General features: G+C 35.5%; 1 protein-coding gene and 1 long non-coding RNA gene across 2 annotated transcripts; both read right to left on the minus strand.

The window, feature by feature from the left end:
• Positions 1 to 6,186: 6,186 nt before the first annotated feature.
• LOC141693093 (putative transcription factor KAN4) lies at positions 6,187 to 10,681 on the minus strand. Its single transcript, XM_074498097.1, has 6 exons — positions 9,724 to 10,681; positions 9,401 to 9,477; positions 9,116 to 9,155; positions 7,068 to 7,212; positions 6,614 to 6,722; positions 6,187 to 6,476 (listed from the first exon to the last, which is right to left on the minus strand). Exons 1-6 carry the CDS (start codon positions 10,199 to 10,201, stop codon positions 6,348 to 6,350), a joined length of 978 nt encoding a protein of 325 aa, XP_074354198.1. The 5' UTR covers positions 10,202 to 10,681; the 3' UTR covers positions 6,187 to 6,347.
• An 8,705-nt stretch (positions 10,682 to 19,386) lies between these two features.
• On the minus strand, positions 19,387 to 21,363 carry LOC141689177 (uncharacterized). The gene is made up of 3 exons (XR_012562270.1): positions 20,454 to 21,363; positions 20,054 to 20,098; positions 19,387 to 19,651 (listed from the first exon to the last, which is right to left on the minus strand). It is a non-coding gene; the product is annotated as an uncharacterized LOC141689177 (long non-coding RNA).
• Positions 21,364 to 23,208: the final 1,845 nt, after the last annotated feature.

A 23,208-nucleotide genomic window follows, 5' to 3' on the forward strand; every position in this document is an offset into this window, starting at 1 on the left:
TCAATTTCAACCCTCTTATACATAGTCCACTGTTGTTTCAGTTTCTTTAGTGCAAAACCAAAGGGAATGGATTTCAAATCAAATAGCGTCTTTCATACTTATCAGTGACGGGCGGTAGGATTAAGAGTGCATCACGAGTATATAAAAAATAGAGAAATTAGAAAGCCTTAGGAAGTAGTAATTTAGTTCTTCTAGCAATGTTTGGGGTTTTGAACCCGCATGCTCCAACTTGAGCAGGTTTTTAGGACGTCTTCAGACATATTTTTTTGTCAAGAATAACAGACGTCTTCGGACAATTGTTATATGATAAAATTGTATTAATAATGATAACCCTGTTTCTTATTCGGTCTTCTCCTCTCTTTTCATGAGCTAGAGCCCAGTACGCATGGCGTGAGTTGTGTGATTAAGCTGCGGTGTAGGGTCTCTACAAAACAGAACCAAAGAGGGGTTGTGTTCCCGCGACAACTCCGGTGTAAGAATGAGAATGGGGTTTTTTAAGGAGAAGAAGAAGGAAAGAGCTATTCAAATATATTACAGTGGTGTATGTATATGTATAGAGAGCAAGTAAATATTTTCCAACCCCAAAAACCCCCTTTTTGGGGTTTTTTATAGTCTCCCAACTTTGGGGTTTTAGGGGTTTGTACCTCTTCAATCTAACCCTTGATAATTCTTGGTTGGTGAATAATTGGATGGTTTAAATTACTAGCTGGGCCCAGCTGTCCCCTTGTTGCTCACTACAAGAAATATGCCCATTTGCGACGAAATTTTTACGCTACAATTCGTCACAATTGGCCCAATTGCGACGAAACATATTCGACATTTTTGCTCAAGTCTTAAGTTCAGATTTTCGTCACAAGTAATCATTTCGTCATAAGTATCAATTCTGTCGCAAGCCCCAATTTTGTCACAATTACATATTTCATCATAAGTAACCATTTCGTCATAAGTATTCATTTCGTCACAAAGTTAAGAAAAACGTCGCAGGTTAGAGAAGTGGGGTCGACGTTTAGTGAGCTAATAACTAAACTTTCGACTGTATATTTCGTCATTTTATCCTTAATTTACGATGACCAGTATGTCGTAAGTTATCATCTTGGACCCACAAGCTTGTCAGAATTAATTTAAAAACAAACAAATGAATAAAATTATGAAGAACAACCATCCCAAGTAACCTAGATTTCCTTCGTAAGTACCCAGCATAATTACAGAATTCTGTCATAGGTAACCCATAATTCCGTCGTAAAATAATTTCTCCAAAGGCAGCATCTTGCTGGTTTTTCTAATTCCATCCTTTTTCGGCTTTCAAATTGATTCCTAAACCTGTCCAATCATAAGTCCCAATCTATATACAATCGTAGAGCAATTCAACACCAAAATATATAAAAATATGCAAAACCAATAATAAGAAATCATCCACACATTTAAACAAACCTAAATATGAAAGATACCATACTTTACATCAATATTATCAGAAAACCATTTCGACTACACAAAAAAATTAAAACAATCTGACATTAGCTTAAATCATTTACAAATTTCCATAGATTTAGTTCACAAGGACAATTCAAATTATCCTATAAACATTCATAACCCATTACATCGATATTTAACCCCTAATTATAGGACCGCCACGAGAGACTATGCTATAAGGCACACTCATATCTCAATCATTGTCATCATCGGATTCTGTCCTTTCACTGCCCCCGCCATCATCAACATCGTCGTCGTCGGCTGTGGCCTTTCCCTAAAGTATACATAAAAATGTAAAAAAAATTGAACATGCTAGCTTTTGCAAAAATTTTGAAGAAATTTGACAAAGTAAGTTATATGGGTAATCTTTTGTGGCTGCCAGCTATCCCAATATCAATCTTTCTTTTCCCTTTTGGTTAACCAACTTTTTAACATTTTAATTACGTTTTCTCAGGTCACTAACATTATTCTTGTACAACTCCAATTGCTGTTTTGAGTAAAAGATATATTGTTAAAATCAAGGTCCGTCATACAAATATATATGCGACGATTTGACGTGTTCTGTCGTAAAGTGACGCGCCCAAATATTCCGTCGCAAGTTTTCCGTCACAAATGGCCATATTTCTTGTAGTGGCTGGGGTGTCTTGAGAGTCAAAAACATGGACATGGACGACTGAGATTTTATCATTCCATTTCGGATAACATTGGACAATTGACATTATGGCTATCTGCCACGTGTCCCGGGGACCACCCCAGTTTAGGCCTGGGTCCCCTTTTCTTGGATTTTTGTAATATTCTTTTTAGTCTAATTATCAAGTAGTAGTTAATTTGCATTTTGATTATTCTTAATATTTTTTTCTGATGATGTAGACACGGGTATGTATTTTGTGAATTTCACATGTTTCAGTCAAATTATTAACAAGAAGTACTTCTACTTGGTCAAGCTCACGAGGCAAAAATTTATAACTGATTAAGAATTAGTTTCCGGGAGCAGAGAAAATAACGTAGTGAAGGTGGAACAAACACAACTTCAATGTCCAGAGAACAAGCGAGCTACAAAGGGAGATATATATGTTATTGTTATAGGGAGAATTTCATATAACAGGATTGTGGAGGTTGATAGGCGGAACAAGGATCGAAGATGGTGTTTGAAGGCGGAGAAAGGTTATGTATGTTTGGTGGCGGAGCTTGTATGTTGACTCCTTAAGAAAGAATATGGTTTGTTATTCTCTATCAAGTGTCGACTCATCTCTCATACAAGTGCCTACGTACCCTATTTATAGGGATCAAGCCGCACGTAGTTCTTGGGGAACAAGTAACGTAAGCTAGGGTTAGGGCTCTCCAACTCGTGCAGCCCAAGCCCATGATAAAGTCAGGCCTTCAGCCAATTAGTCACGTAAATCTCGACCGGCTCCACACGCTTCCTACAATCTTGCGGTATTTCCGCATTTTTTCCCGTAATTGTAGGAATAACCCGTGTCAGCCCCGAAATCTATGAGCAACTCAGTCATCTATGAGTCACTTTCCATGTTGCATACAAAGTCCCTTAATGCGGGCCGGCCTGGTCACCTCAGCCCGCACCGCCTTCCTTTTCGATTAATCTATACAATGTTATCTCTGTTTTCATAAGATGTGGGTTCATGGGCCCAGCCCGCGTGTGGGCACCTTAGCCCATCCCGCGTGTGGGCAACTGAGCCCAGCTCGCGTGAAGTCACCTGAGCCCAGATGGCAAGTGTGAGCCCAGCTCGCATAACATGAGCTCAGCCCGCATGTGTTGAGCCCAGCCCGCATGTGCTGGCCCAAGTCACATTAATCCATGATCCTAGCCCACACATGAGAGTCCAGCTATTCAACGTACTCATGGGGACCTGTTTAGGGTCCATGACCGAAAGCGGGCATAACAACTACCCCCAAAATTCCTGGTCGCATCTTGAGGCTAGGAATTTTTCCAACATTAGATTTTTATGGCCCCGAAAGCGCGAGCCCACGAGGTCGCCCCAAACCGCCTCACGTTCCACGCCTCGCATGCCTTTCAATGATCATATGTTTGAACACATGACAGCTGTTGGATAGCTGGCGTAGGGATTCGTGCCGAGATGATGACATGTGGCACTCCTCCTTTATCTCTCCTATCTCCTATAAATATGTGAGAATCATATTTCATTTCTCACAGCCTCAAGAACACTTAACAAAACTCTGCCCAATTTGCTCAAGGATCTACCACGGCAAAAATCATCATCTCCACAAGAACCGTCTACCGGCGGCGATATTCTCCGGGAACAAATTCATCAGGATCATCTTACACTTCGCCCACAGGTACCCCTTTGATCATTAATCATCCATATTCATTCATGTTTGTCCATACACACCATGCGATCACACACCGCCTGTTCGATGTGAGACCACACACAGTCACGATATGCGATGCGAGCTCGTCTGCTCGCTTAGATACCTAGGTACGATCCCATGTGAGATGTGAGGACACTTAGGTGCGATCCCATACTTATTTTTGCTTTCTTTTTAGGGCCACACACTAATTTTCACCATCTTTTACAGATGTCGAGTGCATCTTCAGCCCGCTCCTATGGTTCATCTCGCTCTTCCTCGAGCCTGACTCGCAACTCTGCCAGCGTGGTTCGTTCTTCAGCCACTCCGTCTCCAATAAATTAATATCCACCCGAGCAGCGAGGCTCAAAGGACTTCCAACGTGAGCTGATTTCACTCTCTGTCCGTCTCAGCCAACCTATTTCTCCCGATTCTGCTATCACTCCTCAGGGGGCCCTGAACATTGCTAGAGTCGAGAACTCGATACGAGCAGCTGGTTCCGGCTCATTGGATATTCACCTCGATCCTAACCTTGAAGACTATACCAGGGAGAGGAATATTTACGATTGGAGAAACAGGCTCGTGGACCTCTCCAATATACCAGCTTCTCTTGAGGTGGAGGAACTTTTAACCCGCGAGCCCGCTCTTTTAGACAAAGAACGAGCTGAGGAGATTTTAAGAGAGATGGTTGAAGAGAGGGCGGCCCACCTTAGGCAAGCTGCAGCCAATGACCTCGACCTCATTTGACTCGGAGTCTACTGACAGTGACCTGAGGAGTGCCTATTATGACACCAAGAAAGGGAAGAAACCTGTAGCCACAGAATATCCCATCTTGGGGCTCGAGGGTGAAGAAGACGGCTCGCATTGGTCATATGACTCCCCTCAAAGCGAGGAGGTGGCAGACGTTACTAGTCAGTATAAGATCTACAATTATAACTATGTCCCTGCGGCCTCTCCTGAGCCTTATGTGCCTCCTGCCCAGCCTGAGCTTGAGGGTGAAATTATCTTCATAAAGCAGATCATCCCAGATGGGGAGGAGAGCTCTACTGCGGCCGAGGAGATAAAGGTGCTCGCTTGCCGCGACCTGCCCACCTCGCTTACTCAGAAGCACCTGGCTGAGCACATCGAGTAGTTCCAGCTCGAGGGTCATATTGTCTTGCCCTTGCCTCACATGAGGTGTAATAGGTTCAACCATCCGGAGAATGGAGGCAGGGTGACTCACATGGTCCTGTCCACCTTCCTACTAAGGCTAGGAATCTCCTCTCCCTTTCACCCCTTCATCAAGGATGTTTGCGAGTACTACCAGCTCGCACCCCTTTAGTTTAATCCAAACGGATACCGGGTCGCCCTCGCACTGTACATCATGTATCTTAAATGCGAGTTCTCTCTTCTAACCGCGAGGCAGCTGGGTTATTTCCTCAATTTGAAGCACTCTCCCAATGACTTTGGATATTTTTACCTCTCTGTATGGCCGTGCTTCAACAAGAAGAACCTCATCCACAACGGGCCGAGCAATTCAGGGAAATGAAATAGCCCCTACTTTTATGTCCACGAGGTGCCTCGAGTCCAGACTCACTTTTATTATAATCCATGTAAGTCCTCCCTGGCCGCTCTCCTTTCCTTCACCATAATTCTTTATTTTAACAAAAAATATTTTTTATTTATCTGCAGCCACCCCGCCTCGCACTGTCCTTGTGGGACAAGAAAAAATAAACACGGATAGCCTTCTAGATCTTTCTAAGGCGGACAGGGATATTCGAAAACTCATAACGACCTCGAATCTGGTCGCGTGTGGGTTTTTGAAGGAAGGAGTGAGGCTGACTCCTCAAAATAAGAAATCTAAGAAGAGGGTCAGAAAGGGTAAGAACATCGAGCCCGCCTATGCGAGCCTGTCTGCTCGCGTGTGCGAGCTCGTGTACGAGCATGTTTACATTTCCTGCATGCATCTCACTTCACATTGCACTTTAATTTTCTACATTTATTATCTACTCGCATCTCTTCTCTCCATTGTGACTAATGTATTACTTTGTTGTCTTCTTTCAGAAATGACCATCTCCCCTATCCCCTTCATGTAAGAGGCAGAGCAAGCTGCGGCCTCGGGCCAAGTTCAGCCCGCGGCTGCGACCACAGGGGCTCGCTCTCAGGTCCTTCCACCAGCTCGCATGGCTACTCTTTCTGAGTATCTCAGGGCCTTCTTCTCGGCTGAAAAGGCATCGAGGCTATAGAGAGGTAATATTCTTTTTAGTCTAATTATTTATGGCCTATCAATTAGCAGTTAATTTGCATTTTGATTATTCTTAATGTTTTTTTTTGATGATGTAGACACGAATATGCATTTTGTGAATTTCACATGTTTCAGTCAAATTATTAACAAGAAGTATTTCTACTTGGTCAAGCTCACGAGGCAAAAATTTATAACTGATTAATAATTAGTTTCCGGGAGCAGAGAAAATAATGTAGTGAAGGTGGAACAAACACAAGTTCGTGTCCAGAGAACAAGCCAGCTACAAAGGGAGATATATATGTTATAACTAGCTAGGGTCGAACACAGTTTAGAAGGCTGATGAGTTCAACAGAAGATCCATTTGCCAGATTGGTCTCCCTAAGGAGATCTCTAAATTCAGTGGCATCTTTTCCTTCTCCAGCTGATGCATAGCAGCAACCTCTTCATTTCTATTCACCTACAAAATTACCGTAATCTTTAACATATATACATTACACATCTAGGAATTTATGAACCAAAGATTAATAAAAAACTAGATCAAGTAGTATCGGAAAAAGAATATTGTTATAAATTATAAATTGAGTAGTTAGGAACCTTAGCGTCATCTTCTCGTGAAGGTGGATAAGAACTTGAAGCATTTTCTCGATTTGAATGGCCCTGCTCGTTTGTTTCTAAGAATGATGTCAAAGAATCTCTGCTCAAACTGTACGAAAAATTAATAATATAAAAGGGTTAGTAAGCGTTTAATTATTATAACTGAATAATTTTGTGTTTGTACTGGAGTACCAAGAAGCTATACTTGATAGAAGCTCAATTTTATTGTGTTTCATAGTAAAAAAATGATAATAAGGCCTGATCATCACGTACAAAACTCTTATCATATGTACATGTCTTCCTTAAACTTGTTGATGCAGACACTTTTTCATGATCATAACTCATAAGTAATTAAATTAGGTAGCTAGGACTAATTATATTTAATTATCTTCTTTGAAATTTTGTTTAGTTAATTATTGTGTCTTCATATATGTAAGATCCCCTTGTCTCTCACCTTTGCAGTTTTTGTAGTGTAGTTGGAATTGAAATTGAGGATAATGATGGATTGATTGAATTAGAAGGCAGATTGTCGCAAGCCTCAACTTCTCCTGCTTCTATATTTGTCCTTCGATTCAGATCCATTTCTGTCTGTCCTGGGCCTGCAGCATTTACAATCATGGAGATGAATTGTCAATACTTCATCAGACATCCAGGAAAAAATAAACCATCCAATTTAATCTCAATTTCTTTTCCTAAATTATTTTAAAATATTCTCTTTCACACTTCTCTCTCTTCATAAATTCTCCCATCCTCCATTTCTCACTCATTAATTTTCATTAATTCTCTTTAATCCCCATTTTTATCTTCTCTAACCCTAATTACTCACTCATTCTTTTTTGTATTTTTTGACGGATTCGCAATATTGTAAAAATTTAACTAAAATAAATATCCTTGTACATCATATATAATTAATTATTTTAACCATATTATATATATATATTTATATATTTAATACATACTTAAAGTAATTTTTGGCTAAACTAACATATTTATTTTAAATAAATAAACTCTGTGCTAAACTCTGTGCTATTTACTTGCAATGCTATACCAAAACCTACTATATTCAACAATACATACCTAGAAATCTTAGCAAAAGTAATATACATCAGAATATCCAATTAAGATACTTCTTATTTAAACCTTTGATTATATACGGTCAAAATAATTTATATGATATTTTAAAAATAGATTATACAAAATTTATATCAAATTCAAAAAAATTAAGACCTCTTAAATCAATTGAAAAAATTTGTAATACAATCATAAATGCTATTCAAACACTAAAATATGATTAGAATTTCAATCAATCATAAATATAAAAATATTCCATTATTCTTCTTCTATTTAAACACCAAATATAATGCAATGATACAATTATAAATAGAATCTGATTAAGTATTCTATTATAGATACTTATATAATATAAGTGGCCAAAAAATTAATTCAATTTAACCTCTATAGGTTTGTCAATATTTGCAAATTTTTGTACTCAAATAATATAAATTGACTTCTATTCTTTTTAAACTTTATTTTCTATTAGTTAGTTCATCACAACGTCTATTTATTTTTAATTTGAAAATTATTTTTATTAATAATTAAGTAATATTAAATAAACTATACTGAAAAAGCTAATTATAAGATAATTATCAAATAATATTAATTAATATTAAATAATCTAAAATAACATATATTTGGTTTATAAGATAATTATATAATCCATTTCTCAAAAACAAAACCAATATGTTACATTCTATAACAAATAAAGTAAGCAAGACTAGAATTATACTGGAAAATTTCATATGTGGTTTGATTCTTTTTAACTACATAATATATTAGTTTTGATCAGTGTTTCGCACTACAAATACTAATTCGATATTTTTAATCTGATTCGCAAAATTATCGACTATCTAAGTAAAATCATGTTCTAGTAGAACACAAAAGTACCAAATCTTGGTCTTAACTAGAAAATTAAATAACTATTTTTACAATTTTATATAATTAAATCTCAACTCAGAGAATTTATTTCTATTCTCTTTAGACTGGGCTTTCACTTTAATTTTTATTTGTTATTGTCATAATCATATTATCAAAGAATAACATTTTAGATTTATATAACAAGTAACATAATTAGGTGCAATTAAAACTAGATTTATAAGTCATATAATTAGTCAAAAATAAAAGAATTATACGGTGAAATTTTATTTTTACACTTACTTCGATTTTTTTGTAACTACATAATTTAACAATAATTATTATTATATTTTAATTTAAATTTCGCACATTTAGGTTCAAATTTATAAAAATAATAACTTTGATATTATTTTTAATCCGAGTCACCAGACTAGTAAATATAAATGTGATATCATTTGCAAGACTGGGAACGAAATTTACTAGCTATCGAGCAAAAGGATCTTGATTATGGAGCTTGCAAACAAAGAGAAAATAGATAGAAAGAAATAGAAATGGGGTCGCAATGGGCAGAGAAAAATTAAAAAAAATTACCTGTTACTACTTTGTCAGTACTCTTCACAGTTCTATACATCTGCATGAAGAGGAACACAAAAGGATTAGTAAAACTCATTGCTAAGATTACCATCTCTAGCCTAGATGCCTTTTTGTCTTTATCCTTTGTACTCCCCAACCTCCACTACCCACAATAATCATGCCCATGACTATATATAAGACTCAACATCAGATGCACATTAATCGCCCTCTTATCGAAAATCAGAATATATATACAAATTACATTCTTATTTTAAAAACCTAAGTGATTTAGTCTGGTATTACCTGTAAGTGACTCTTCACATGAGCTAACGTTAGGTCCTTCACATTCATCAGCTCTAGCACTGATTTTGGTGTTGCTCCTGTGACATTGTAAAGTCATGGTAACAATATCATCATGTTAATTAATTATGTACAATTTACTCGAACAATGAAAATGAAATTTCAATATGTATTAAACAAACATCCAATAATGCAGATAAAGATCGATTCAGGTTCAACAGCATTGACATATATAACCATGTACACTTAATTAACACCTTATAAACTGATCAAGTTAATGTCCAACTTAAGTAATTAGCTAGATTAATTGTGATTGGTAAACATACTTTCATGGCCACCAAGGAGCTGAACTGCATGAACAAAATGTGCGTGAAGAGTTGAAGTCCATCTCATTCGTGGAGCTCGAGCACTTCTTTTCAATCCAATGTTCATCATTCTCGAACTCTTTTTGAATTCGCGTGAATAAATTTGTGGTACGTAATGGTGAACACTGTCTCCTTGTAATTGTAGTGGCCTTGGAGGTTTAAAAATAGGCGCCAGCGTCTCTAAACCTAAACTCAAATCAAGGCTGTTACAGAAATCCCTTGTTTCAGGTACAACAAAGCATCCGTTTTCATGACTTAAATCGCTTCCTCCACTGCTGCCTGAATCCGTTGCAGAGCTTCGGTCACTAAACGATGATTTTCTCACCATCAATCCAAAAGGATGAGAGCCCGAATCTTTATTCTCGCAAGCTAATGGAGAGGGAGGGCTAATTTGTAAAGAGAGGTTGGGCACATCCGAAGCTGTAGTAGCACTTGTCATATTATAAAAATACCAATAAAGAGATCCAAGCTTTTGTTGATTTGAGAGAAATGGAAGAATGAGATGAAATGATAGGGGTTTAATTAGGATAATATAGCTACAAAAGGATTGATGAAGAGTCAAAAGATAAAGTAAATACTAATGATGTAGCAGAAAAAAGGAAGGTAAGAATAACATGCAGCTTCTTTTGGGAATGGAGGAAAAGGTACTAATGAAAAGTATAAGTTGTGAATTTAAGGATGCAGACTGATCAAAGACATTGCTACAATATTCACATATTAAGTATATCTATTTCAAGCTTTAAAAATGTATAGAAGTTTTCAGTGCGGGAATGATTTGATGAACGAAAGATGAAAAAGGAGTTGCTGGTCCAGAGAGCAAGTTTATAGAGGGGCGGTTAGGTCCCTGCAGGGAATTGATGGTTGAAATTTGGAGGAAAACAAAATGGCTACTGTTCAATTGAAATGGAATAATCATGGCCTTTTTATTCTCTCACATACTCACTCACTAGTCACTACCTATTTAAGATCGTCTCCAAATTATTTCCGTCTTCTTCTCTTCTATGGTTTTATTTAATCATGCACATTATTGATTTACGTGCTGAATTATTTTACATGAAGTTAGAATATTGCCAACTCTTGTCATTATAGAGTTAATTGGATCGAGCAGCAGGACTAGATCTCATTGTTTCTTCAGTACACTAGTTAAGGGGATGAACGGAAAAGATACAACGTTCATATATTTGACACCTAATAATTATACGTAGCCGCTATAAAAAAACGGGTTAAAATCGATTGATTAAAATCTGACAGAATATAACCGACCGACGGTGTATTGATCGAACAAACAACGTCATTTATGATAATGTGATAAGAATAAAATGGACCACCCCACATCGGTTGATTAAACCGACCATTTTTCTTTAAAACTGCTCATTTCTTACCGTCTTTTTAATATGTTTTTTTAGTGAGAACTTGGGATTTTGGGAGTGTTCATTGAACAAAATATTCAATCCATATCTATTTTCGAGGGAGAAAGAAGAGAAGATACCAAAAGCCTTTTATCTTATCTTGCATTCGTAGTTTAATTGATTGCAGTCAATTCGGTAGCAAATTATACAGATTTTTTGACACGTATGGTTTTAAATCTAAAGGTCCAATAATTACTTATGGTTCCAAACTTCAACTAGGCAGGGAGGGTGATATAAAATGGTAGCATTCGATCTCAAGAACGATGGGTGTGAGAATGTGGCTGGGATTCCGGCGACATAAGGATGTTTTCAAAAGTCAGATCACATGCAATCTGAACATGTCCCCCCCCTCCTCCTCTAATCAATTATGGGATTTATAGGATTCTTTTAGTCTTGTTATTTTACAATAGCAAAAAATAGATAAATTAAAGATCAAAATAATTTTATATAATTATAATCTAATTCGGATCGAGCACGGATCTCGAAATCGTCGTGTAATTAGTCCTTTTGTTAAATATTTATTTAGTACATATGTATTATTACATAGATTCTATTATATATTTCGTTTAAATTATGTCTCACACTTTGATATATGACACGTTAACAATGCATACAAATGATATAATATTTAGTGTTTTGCTGTGAAATTTTGTACACAAACACAAAAAATAGAAATATATTTAATGTCGAGTTGAATTTTTTAATATAGGTATGCGATACAGAACGAATTTTTAATTTTTAAGTTACATATAGTATGTATTTCTTTCTAAATGGGTCATGCTAGGAGTAATGTACAACCATAAATTTGTAATGCATTTTAGCTTTCTTTTTGACGTGAAGGAACTTATAAGTTATGTTAAAATTGTAATTTCTTCTTTTTTTGCGGAAAATTTGTAATTCTTCTTAAATGAGAGAGTCATACTAGGAATAATGTACAACGGAAAAAATTGTAATGCATGAAGATTATCTCAAAAATGTAAAAGATAATGAACTAATTAAAGTTGTAAGAGTAATGTTATACAAACAAAATTGACTATAATATTTTACAAAATAACATGACAAATAATGTGAGATTCTTTAATTAACGTTATTCATGTGAATATGGACCTCATTACAATCATAATTTAAAACATATTATTTTCATAGAAAATTTATATTCAATTTTGTAACTCAGTCATTTTCCGAGTTGTAATGCATGAAACTTTAGCTTATAGAACGCAAAAATAATAACTAATAAACTTGTATACTAAATCTTCAAAAAGTTAGTGCTTATTAGTATATATATTACTAGCTTTTATATCGTCTCAATCTCACGAACATTATTAATATAAATGAACCATTGTTAATTTTAGCAAATTAGTAAAATAATCAGTATTAAAATTGATACTCTAATTTGCAGTGATCTTATAGCATCTTCAATAAGGATTTGTCAAGTTAGTTGCCAACTTTGCCAAATCATCATATATATTAATATTTTATTTTCACTCAATTTTATATTAACTTGGCAATATTCTAATGTTGTCTATGTGATCCGTTAAATTGTAAATGACTCATAAAATGAAAAAACATTATTGATATAAACTTTTTACATTTGTATATATATTTTAATTAAATTTTGACAACCTTGTGAGGCAATCTCTTGGCAACCATACAATTCCAATAGGTTTAGGTTGGCAATGAAGGATATTATGTCACCTAAGATTTGGCAACTTAAGAAGCTCTATTGAAGATGCTTTTAATGTACAGGGTCACCCCTGCATGGTGCCTCGTGAGTGCAATCGTACATGCAATATTATAAGAAGGGTGCAATAAGTGCATGTACAATCAATAATATATACTACAAAAACACAGGATTGATAAACGCCAAGTGTTGATTATTCTCTTGCGTTATAATATTGTTCCCAAAGCCACTGGGTCAGCGCCTGATCCGCTCTAGATCCATCGGTATATGAGAGAACTTTAACTTCTTTCTACTACGTACTCTCGTCATTGTATGTTAAACTAACATTTCGTTGCCTGTGCATTTAAATTGTTTACAAATTCCACCCAATTTATAACTCCGCTGGTTGATATGGGATTTTAGAGTCTTACCCTAAATTTAATTTCATTTGAATACTCGAATTTTAGAAGGAGTAATGACGGTGTGATGTTGTACCGGTCATATATATATTTATATATATATTATATATATATATATTTATTGATCGATGACCGAGATGCGTTTAATTAAATGTCATGACACTTGGTTATCAAAAAAAATTGTTTACAAAAACATCAACTAATGTACGATACTCGATTAATTTAAGAACAATTTGCGATCAACGTTGAACTAATTAGAATACAATATAACACCAAGGCTAAAGAATAATTACTGGTTCAACATGCTTCCCTATGTTTGGTTATACATGTTTTATGATGCTTTGCATTATACTTGTTATTTCTTGTGTTTGTCTCTATCATATTTACCTGGGAAAGATGTTTATCTCGTATAAATATGAAACGGCACTACTAAACAATTGGTTGATATCTCGACAAGGAGCCAACGTGCAGGGTGCACCTGTACTCACTCGACAACATTTACCAAGAAAATAAACTACAAGCTTCTGTAGTAAAGTTAACATACAGGTTAATACTGATCAAGCATGTTCTTCTGGTACATATATACTATATGCTTAATTAACTACAAATAAGAAGTTGTAGGTAAATAGTTAGGTTATAAAATGTGCATGGTCTGTCGTTTCCTAGAACATTATTGCAGATCAGTTAACAGAGGAATATTGATCTATTTTTCTTTCTAGTTGTCTGTACTATGTGTTTGGGTGATTCGTTGGTGTTTGCGTTGAAATTTGAAGAAAAATTTCTCCATGTCTCTTTTGTATTGCTTGTTGAGGTTCGAGTATAGGAGAGGAGGACACAACAAATTAAGGGCATAAGAGATCATATATAAAATGTTATCACCGGAATCAATGCCGTATTCATTTATGTGAACTGTGAACCAAAGAGAATGATGTTGGGTATTACAAGGGAAAAAGGTATTTGTTGGAAAAATAATCTTAAACTTGTTTTAATTGTTTTATTTATTTAATTGATTGATTGTTTTGTTTTAAAATAAAGATTGTAATCAGTTCATTGTAATGCACAGGACTTAATCATTTGGTTGTTTAGAGTTTTCAGGAGTGTGGGAGTAGTGGAGTCAAAATAGGAATGCAATTGCTGATTTTTAGCATCCATTCACTAGTAGTCACCCTATATATAATTTACATGTACTAGTTTTAATGTATGAGATAAGATCCATCATTTATTTTTTCCCAGTTAACAAATAATCCCTCTGTCCCTCCCATTTGTTTACACTTTCCTTTTTTGGATGTCCCTTCCAATTGTTTATATTTCAAAACTTTCCAAAAATAGTAAAGTTTTTATAATTTTTAAAATAACTACATCCACTACTTCTCTCCACTATACCCACTTTATACATATAATATTAATCGGTCCCACTACTTTACTCACTTTTTTAACTTTCCTCCACTACTTTATCATTTTTCTTAAACTCCGTGCCCAACCCAAATGTAAACATTTGGGAGGGACGGAGGGAGTATATAAATAGTGTATGTGTTCAAATATCAGCTTTATGTTTTCTACAGTATTTAAATGTCAAAATAGATAAAAAATAAATAAATTATGATGTACCTCTTGTTCACGATTTTAGCAAGTTCTTAAAACTCGGAAAATTGTAATGCGTTTTTAAAGTTCGTGTTATTAGACGGAGGAAGTTACTAGCAACAAAATTTGAGTTTCGTACTCGGAAGTAAAATCTATAACGGTGGTTATTCACTGGAAAACGTGAACAGTATTTGGTGGTTGTGTTTAATGGTGGCTGAGATTGCTTAGGTTTAGTGGTGTCTCCTTTGCGCTCTCAACTTCTGACCCCTTACAATTTTCTTACTTATCCCTATTTATAGGAAATCAAGCGAACATAGTTCTTGAAGAACAAGAAATCTAACGGACTTAGATTTCTCATACCGAGGCCTATTAGAAAACCTACTAGAAACCGTCATCTACTAGTTTTAGGAATGTCCGCCGATAAGGCCTAACCACAAAGGCTCAAGGCTCGTCTGCGGCTTCAAGAGTTCACCCCACATCCCTAATGAGGACACTCATTGACTACATGAGGAGGCCTTCCGTCCAGACATACCCCTATAGGTCTCTGACCACAGACACCGCCTTTCTGCGGTTGCATTACAGAAAAGGAGTTTTTCAATTGAGTAGCTGCATAATATATATTAGTAATAATAATCATTTTCCCTCTTAAAACATCCAAAGAACTCATCCAAGCGATATGTTGAAGCTCTATTTAAATCATGCTTTCTTGCTAGGGCGCACCCTATCCTTGTATATGTTGGGACGCGCCCTGACCACAAAAGCACGCCCTAACTTCTTGGGAAGTTAGGGCTCTCATGTCTTGCTATCATTTAGGCGTGCCCTAACGTTTAGTGCGACCGCAGTTACCAATTTATGAGGGCGCGTCCTTTCAATTTTGGAAAAGAGGGCAAGCCCTAATTCTGATTGTATCTTGATATCTTTGCCCTAATTTTAATCAATTGACCCGATTTTGACCCGGATAATTTTTGTACCAAAATTCGGGTATAAGTACTACCCCCCAAATTCCGTATATTATTGAAAAATAGGATTGGAATTTTCAACCCCTCGTTGGTCATAGAATTTTGTACAAGTCACCCAGTACTCAAGGAGCGCCGTCTGTTTAGGGCGCGACCTTTGTATTCAAAATAGTTTTGAATCAGGTCTTTAACAAGGAAGTCACGCCTTTACGATAGGGCGCAACCTCTAACTTTAGATAATCGTTTCTTTTGGGAGTAATGTACGACGAGATTGACATAACGTGACAGATGTCCCCACGTCTTTCCCCTATAAATAGCCGGAACGTCACCATCACTTTTTACTTTACTCTCTTTATCTTTTCCTCTTTCCCAAAAAGGAAATTCACCACCGGTTCCAACTTCCGATCGCTTGATTCCGGTCCTCTCACTGCCATTTCGCATTTTTAAACCGTTCAACTTGTTCATCTCCTTTAAAGTTACGAATTCCTCAATTCATTTTTCAATTTCATTCAGTAGATCTTGAAAAATGCTTAAGTGATTGTTCGCTTTTATGTTTTATTTTCTTCATAATTCTTGTATGTATGTGTATGTATATTATGTATGTATTATTTTTTATCTTTAATTTTAAGACTAAAAATTCAAAAATGTGTTTATAGAATTCCAATCGTTTCTTTGTAACGGGCTCTGCAAAGAGGTTATATTGAGGGTGCGCCTTACCTAATTTGTAGGGCATAGATTATTTAGGGCGTGCCTAGATATATTTCAGACCATTAGATAATATTTCAAATAATTTTCAGGGCATGTCTTTAATTATAGGGCGCGTCTTTAGTGATAGAGCGCGCCTTCAATGGTTTTTTCTCCCTTTTCTTCATATTTTCTTCATATTTTTATTGCTTCTGTTTTCCTTTTTGATGCGCATTCATTAGAATTTTTCATTTGTTTTGACAGCCGGAAGACGATTCCACCCTTTTGAAGAGTTTTGCACGAAATTAGGAATTTATTCTCCTTCCATTACACCTTTCAAGCTAGACTTTCCACACTCTCATAGGAATTTATAATTCATCGATCTTGAGGCGCGTCTTATTAGAAATTTCAAAGAGAAACCAATTTATGGAAGATTATTCTAGTGATTCCTCCATAGATAATATTCCTTTGAACCAGCGCAAAGGAAAGAAAAAATTAGTTTCCAAAGAAAGGTCACTGCCCCTAAAGAGCAAAGATCTTGATGATTGGCTCGAGGACCTGAACTCTGATAGGTATAAAGGTGTAGAGATTGGTGTGAACGTTGGGGTTGGGCCGTCTAAAGTGAACTACAAACCTAATTCTCCAAGTCATCCATCACAAGGCGCACCTCAACATAGCTCTCCTGAGGGCGCTCCTGAAGCAGAAACGCCCCTTCTTCATGATGAGATGCATTTCTTTGATGAAGACACTTACCAATACTTTAACTCCCCTGAGCCTTCACCCATTCCCAATGAGCACTGGGAGGTTTTTGAGAGCGAGATGGACTTTTCCGGGACTAAATATGAACCATGTTCAGAGGTTGTGAAAAAATATTTTAGGAAAGAACAAGGAAAATTATTTTGTCTTAGATTGTTTTGAAGTTATTCTGATGAACAATTAGATTAGCTGATGAAATTTTACGACATAGAAGACATTTGGGCGCGCCCTCCCAGTATGATGCACCCTCACCTTTTTAATTACGGAGAAATTTCAGAATTTCCAGAATGGTGACTGTTGGGAGTTGTCACACATCGTTTGTGAGAGGGACATATTGCATAGTGACGAGGCCCAAGCTGATTTCATTGGGAGTAGGTGCGCCCTTGCATCCTTATCTCAGAGAGATAATTGAGTTGTATGATGTAGCACCCCTCCAAATATCCTTAAACAGTTACAAACTTATTTAAACTTTGTACATGGACCAGAACCTTCCTCAGCCTACCATGAATGAAATCAGCTACTTTTTTAGTCTGAGGAAGTCTGATCATGGATATTACTACTTGGTTGTTGAAAAGCAGCACAACAAAAATGGATTCTTATCTTGCAAAGTTATCCATGAGAAAGGTTGGAAGGAAATTTTTTTCTACCTGTATGATGTCTCGAGGATCAGGATTCAATTCAACACTTCTCCAAGTAAGGGCATGCCCTAACTTAAACTTCTCGTTTCTTTTACTTCTATATATATATATATATATATATTCTTGTTCTTATTCTTAACTTTAGAAAAATGATTTGGCTTGGCTTTTCGCGTAAAGTGATTTGCCGCTCAAAAAGAATCCCAACTTTTGAATGTTATTGAATTTATAACATAGCGTGTTAGTTTTTGAAGGGCATCATGTATAAAAAAAATGAAAACATTTGAAATCAATGTCATATATGATATAGATTTTAGACTTATTTAACACATTCATTGCAATTCCTTTTTTAATTGATGCCCTTGAAGGGTATGATTGTTCCTTTTTTGACTGGAAAAAAAAAATCAAATTCATAGACAGGATTTGTAAAGAATATTAGAGATAATATTAAAAATGGATCTCCTTTTTTAGGAGAATAATAGTTAGACGTGATTGAGAATTTGGAACATATTAAAGTGTAAAAGCATCTCTAATGAGAGAAAATCTTTAGCTAAATAATCTAGGTGGCATCTAGGTGTCGTGTATGTGACACTTTCAGAGAATTTGTAAAATTTCTAACACTCCAACCTTCCATGCCCTTAGCAAAAAATATAGACAACCATTTTTCATTGGCTACATTTGGCCAACCAAAAAATCTCTAAGGTATATTTTACATAACCAAAATCATAGATAATACCATTGGACTATATATCAAAACTCTTAGCTAAAATTTTAAAAAATAATGATATCCAACAATTATAGCTAACCATTTCAATTTTTACGAGATGCTCTAAAACTGACCTACTCTATGCTAAAAGTTAAGTCTATCCAGCTTCTATCCATTAAGCATTCAAAAAAAATGCTTGTATTATGAAATTCTAGTTTCAAGAATGCTTTCAAAAGCAAGAAGAAAAAACAAATATAGATTACATATTTGCTGATCATTTAGGTACTGCAAGTTACAGACGTTTTATACCATTATTATACAATGCATGAACATGTTGGTATGTTCTATACTCTCGCCAATTACTAATTATAAGATTTTACACTGAAATGAGGAGGATAGACAGTAACGAATTTTGCTAATAGTTCCATGTCACCGTGCACAAACGAACAGTACACTACGCCATAGATTGGATTCTGTAACCCCAAGAAACCGTTACTAAACGCCAAAAAAGCGTTGCTAAAGGCCAAAAAAGACTATTGCGACTCTTTTTCGGGGTTGCAATTTTAGGCGTTGCAATATAGTTTTTGCAACCCCGGGGACACCCTATTGCAACCCTTGGTTATCCGTTACAGAAACATGCTATTGCAACACCAATGGGGTTGCAATAGGACTTGAAAAGTGTTACAACAGGGTTTGGGCTATTTGTACAATATTTATGGGCCCCACATGTGGGCCCGTCTTTGAAATTTTTATAAAGTTGCATATCCCAAAAATATATAAATTTTCATTTCATTACCAAATAATTCCAAACACGAGCAATATTTACCAAAATACACCACTGTCAAAGTACATAGCTTGATATATAGTTCCAAACCAAGCACACCAAATAAATTACATTCTTAAAAAAGTGAAACACCTTAATCTAAAATAAATAAACGATAAAAGGATGTAAACTGTTTGTCAAACTTTGACATATCTCCTTACAAACCAAGAAAGACCATGTGCTTTTCCTTGCACTAGTTCATCAAAGTCTTCTACACACCATAGTCTGCTCTTCAATCCTGATTTTGCAATTATAAATACCTGTCAATTAACCAATCAAAGACATAATTGTATTCCTTGTAAACATGATTTTTAATGACAAAATATACAAAAATTAATTAGTTAAATCATATAATTCTGAAGATAACTGCTCAACCTCAAAAAAATTTCAGCTGGATCCGTGTTTAAGGATGACAAAAGTAGTCTAACAATACTAATGAGAACATGTTTCATTCTATAACACAATTTCCAGTTGACTGATGTTGAGAGTAGATTTAGTTTTATTTAATTGTCATTCTTTTGAACTTCCAAATACACACATATTCACAGGACAAATATCACCACTCTACCTTAACTGATGCATACAATAATTTATGAATATCGTAGAATGAAACCTGGTTACATCATACAGGTATATCTTCAAAATAGAACTGGGATCATTACCTTTATTGTGGAACTTTCAGACTTCACCACTTATCGATTGAGCACCTGAAAAGAAAATCATATTAGACTTTCAAATGACAATGCTCATTTATATATCAAAATAGAAGAGATCTATATATACTATAAGCATGGTCTACATTTATGTTAAAATATTGAAAATAATATCACTCCTACAACCTTCCGGCCACCTGGTTGTATTTTTAGGCAATAGTTACACCCTCGCGATTGTTCACTGTTTGGTCAGTTGTCTTCAAATTTCTCTTTTAAGTTCGCTAACTGAATTCTGACACTTAAACTATATCATCTGCTTATGTTAACTTTAGTGAGTAGGCATGCATTATTTTAGTGTTAGAATTACTATATATCATTAATGTATCAAAAGATTAAAAGAAATTGTTACCTTTTGTTCGGAAAATGACTTTACTCTCACTCTACATTTTCATCTTAACCTTTAGAGAAGTTCTTTTACTCTCCTTTCTTTCGTATGTAGAGTGATGAACACACACTCATTCCACTTTTCCATGTCAATAATCCTGTGTGTTGAAATACAACTGTTCTTGAGAGGTGAGATTAACAATCAAGTATTGTATCTGGAACAGGGTATTAATAACAAGATATGTTCAATGGATTACAAGAATTACAAAGTAGAGATAAAGACTGCAGATGCACAGGATTCTATGAAGAATGGTGTAATTCTTTTGGTGACTGGGTACTTGACAAGCATAGACAATCTGAGAAGAAGATTTACACAGACTTTTTTCCTTGCCCCATAGCACGTAGGTTACTTTGTGCTCAATGATGTTTTCAGATACGTGGATGAAAATGTTCCGGTAGATGCTAACACTATTTCAGTTAGTGCAATACCTGACACTCCATCAACAGGCCTGACAAAGGAACCAGGTTCCCGTCATATTTCAAATTCCGTATTTGAAATTGATATATCTTTCGATAGATTTTGATACTGATTATATTATTTCCAAAGCCATCACATGTGCTTGATCCTCCGGTATTTAACCAGGACAAGTCCTATATTGAGGAGCTTCCAAATGTTGAAGAAAAGAATGACGACTTAAAAGGAAATGAGAGTACAAAAGCTGTACCAATTTCTGAACCTCAGTCAACAGAGAATCATATTATTGCAGATCTGGACCCAGTTTCTTGTAATCCTGAAGAGGATGCTCCAAAGAAGTCATATGCATCTATCGTAAGCTCACATACCAAGAAGGGAAACTTGGGGTCTGTTAAGATGTATGTTCCCGCTACTTCTGCAAAGGTGGCTCCACTAAAGAATGAAAAGCCTTCACTTAACTCCATCTCACAAGCTCTAGCTCCCGCTACTTCAGTTCCCAATGCCCCATCAAGTAGCAATGGCAGTGATGAAGGTGTCCAAAGTAAACAAGAATCTGTATAATTACCTTCATTTGTGTCCGTCTATTCCAGTTGAGTCTATATATCAAGTGAATATCATCAGTTTCAGTGATATTTAAAGGTGTCCAAAGTAAACAAGAATCTGTATAATTACCTTCATTTGTGTCCGTCTATTCTGAAACCAAAATTTGACTTGCTTGTTTTCCAAGCTCAACCTCTTCCCAAGTTCCAATCTTTGTTTCTCATCAGGATGAGGATTCTCCTTGAATGAACTAATGAAAAAAGGAACAACATTCAAGACACGATACTTATATAAACAAAATATAAAAACAAAACAAATCTACATAATATGTAAACACTTACGCTTCAAGCTCTTGAATTTGAAAGGGAGTGTGTCTATTGTATTTCTTTTCCCTTTGGGATCTACACCTTGGTCTTTCTTGTTCATCGCCTGAAGGAACTTCCATATTTTCACTGCCAGACTTGCTCTCGAAATCCTCTTCTTGAGTCCTTACCATCGCACCCGGATGGAAATTTCCACCAATCAGACCCATCTCATCAAGACCCTTTATCTTGAGTTTCTACGCAAAATCCAACATTATTAACTTATCAACTAGACAAAATAACAAGTTACAAATAAAATGCAGCAAAAACAAGGAAAACAAAATTTATAATTGAATCACAATCAAGGAAACCACTGGGCAGTGGGGAGATCAACATGCCAGCATAAGTTGCCACATTTTATCTATACACTATATAGTCACAGTCATGTGTGTGGGGGGGAGGGAGAGAGAGAAAGAGAGAGAGAGAGGGGGGGGGGGAAGGAAGGAGAGAGAGGGAGAGAGAGAGAGAGATGAGCATGCATACTTCAATACATATAACATACACAAAAACATACTTATATACACACACTTCTACTTCAATAAACACAACTCGAAACCCTAATTTGAAATAAAAATAAAAGCTCGATTTATGAATAATACCTGATGAAATAAGAATGCAGTAGTTCAAATCGATCGAAACCCCCAAAACTTGACCTACATCAACTCCAATTGCAGAATCCCCAAACTGGAACCCTCAATCAAAACCCTAGTAATTAGTAATCAAACCCCGACAAAGCCCAGATCGACGCCGAAATCTTGAAGCCCGAGATGAACACCTTGAAAACCCGAAATCTTGAGAGAGTTTGTGAGATTGAGAGAGTGATTGTAAGTGAGAGTGTGTGAGTTTCTATTTTGCTGAGTGAGTGTGTCTAAAAACCGCTGAAAACCACTCGCTCATTAGTTAAAATTTTAACCCCCGCTCCTCTAAAATTCCAACTTTCCCGCCCACCAACTGTTGGCCCAATTTGGTTCTGAAAAAAACAACCCAACCCAACTTGTTTTTTGCTCAAATTTAAATTATTAATTTCTCTTTTTTTAATAAATATTATTTCAAATATTTAATTATGAGAAATAAATAAATTAAATAAAAATAATGTATATAAATATTTTAAAATGATATATAATATATAATGATTTGTTAAGTTTTATAAATCAATATAATTTTATAAATCATGTAACTAATATTATTAACTTCTAAAAATAAATGAAATATATATCTCAATTATAATATCATTTCTATGTAAATAATTATTAATTAGTTAAATTAAAAAAACATCTTTAATTACATAGGCCATTTTGGTAACACATTTTGACTATACCGCAACATCAAAAAAGAGGGGTTGCGATAGACATTGGTTTAGAAGGCTACTATTACACTTTTCTTTGCAACCCCAGTGTGAAGAG

This window comes from Apium graveolens, chromosome 10, assembly GCF_009905375.1.
Source record: "Apium graveolens cultivar Ventura chromosome 10, ASM990537v1, whole genome shotgun sequence".
Classification (NCBI taxonomy): Eukaryota; Viridiplantae; Streptophyta; class Magnoliopsida; order Apiales; family Apiaceae; genus Apium; species Apium graveolens.

Bases quoted from the DNA above. Each gene is read 5' to 3' on its own strand.
- LOC141693093 (XM_074498097.1), bottom strand. From the start codon at position 10,201: ATGACAAGTGCTACTACAGCTTCGGATGTGCCCAACCTCTCTTTACAA. The intron at 9,156-9,400 runs GTAATACCAGAC...CTCTTCATGCAG, and splicing joins ATGTGAAGAGTCACTTACAG to ATGTATAGAACTGTGAAGAG. The intron at 6,477-6,613 runs GTTCCTAACTAC...GTAATTTTGTAG, and splicing joins CACGAGAAGATGACGCTAAG to GTGAATAGAAATGAAGAGGT.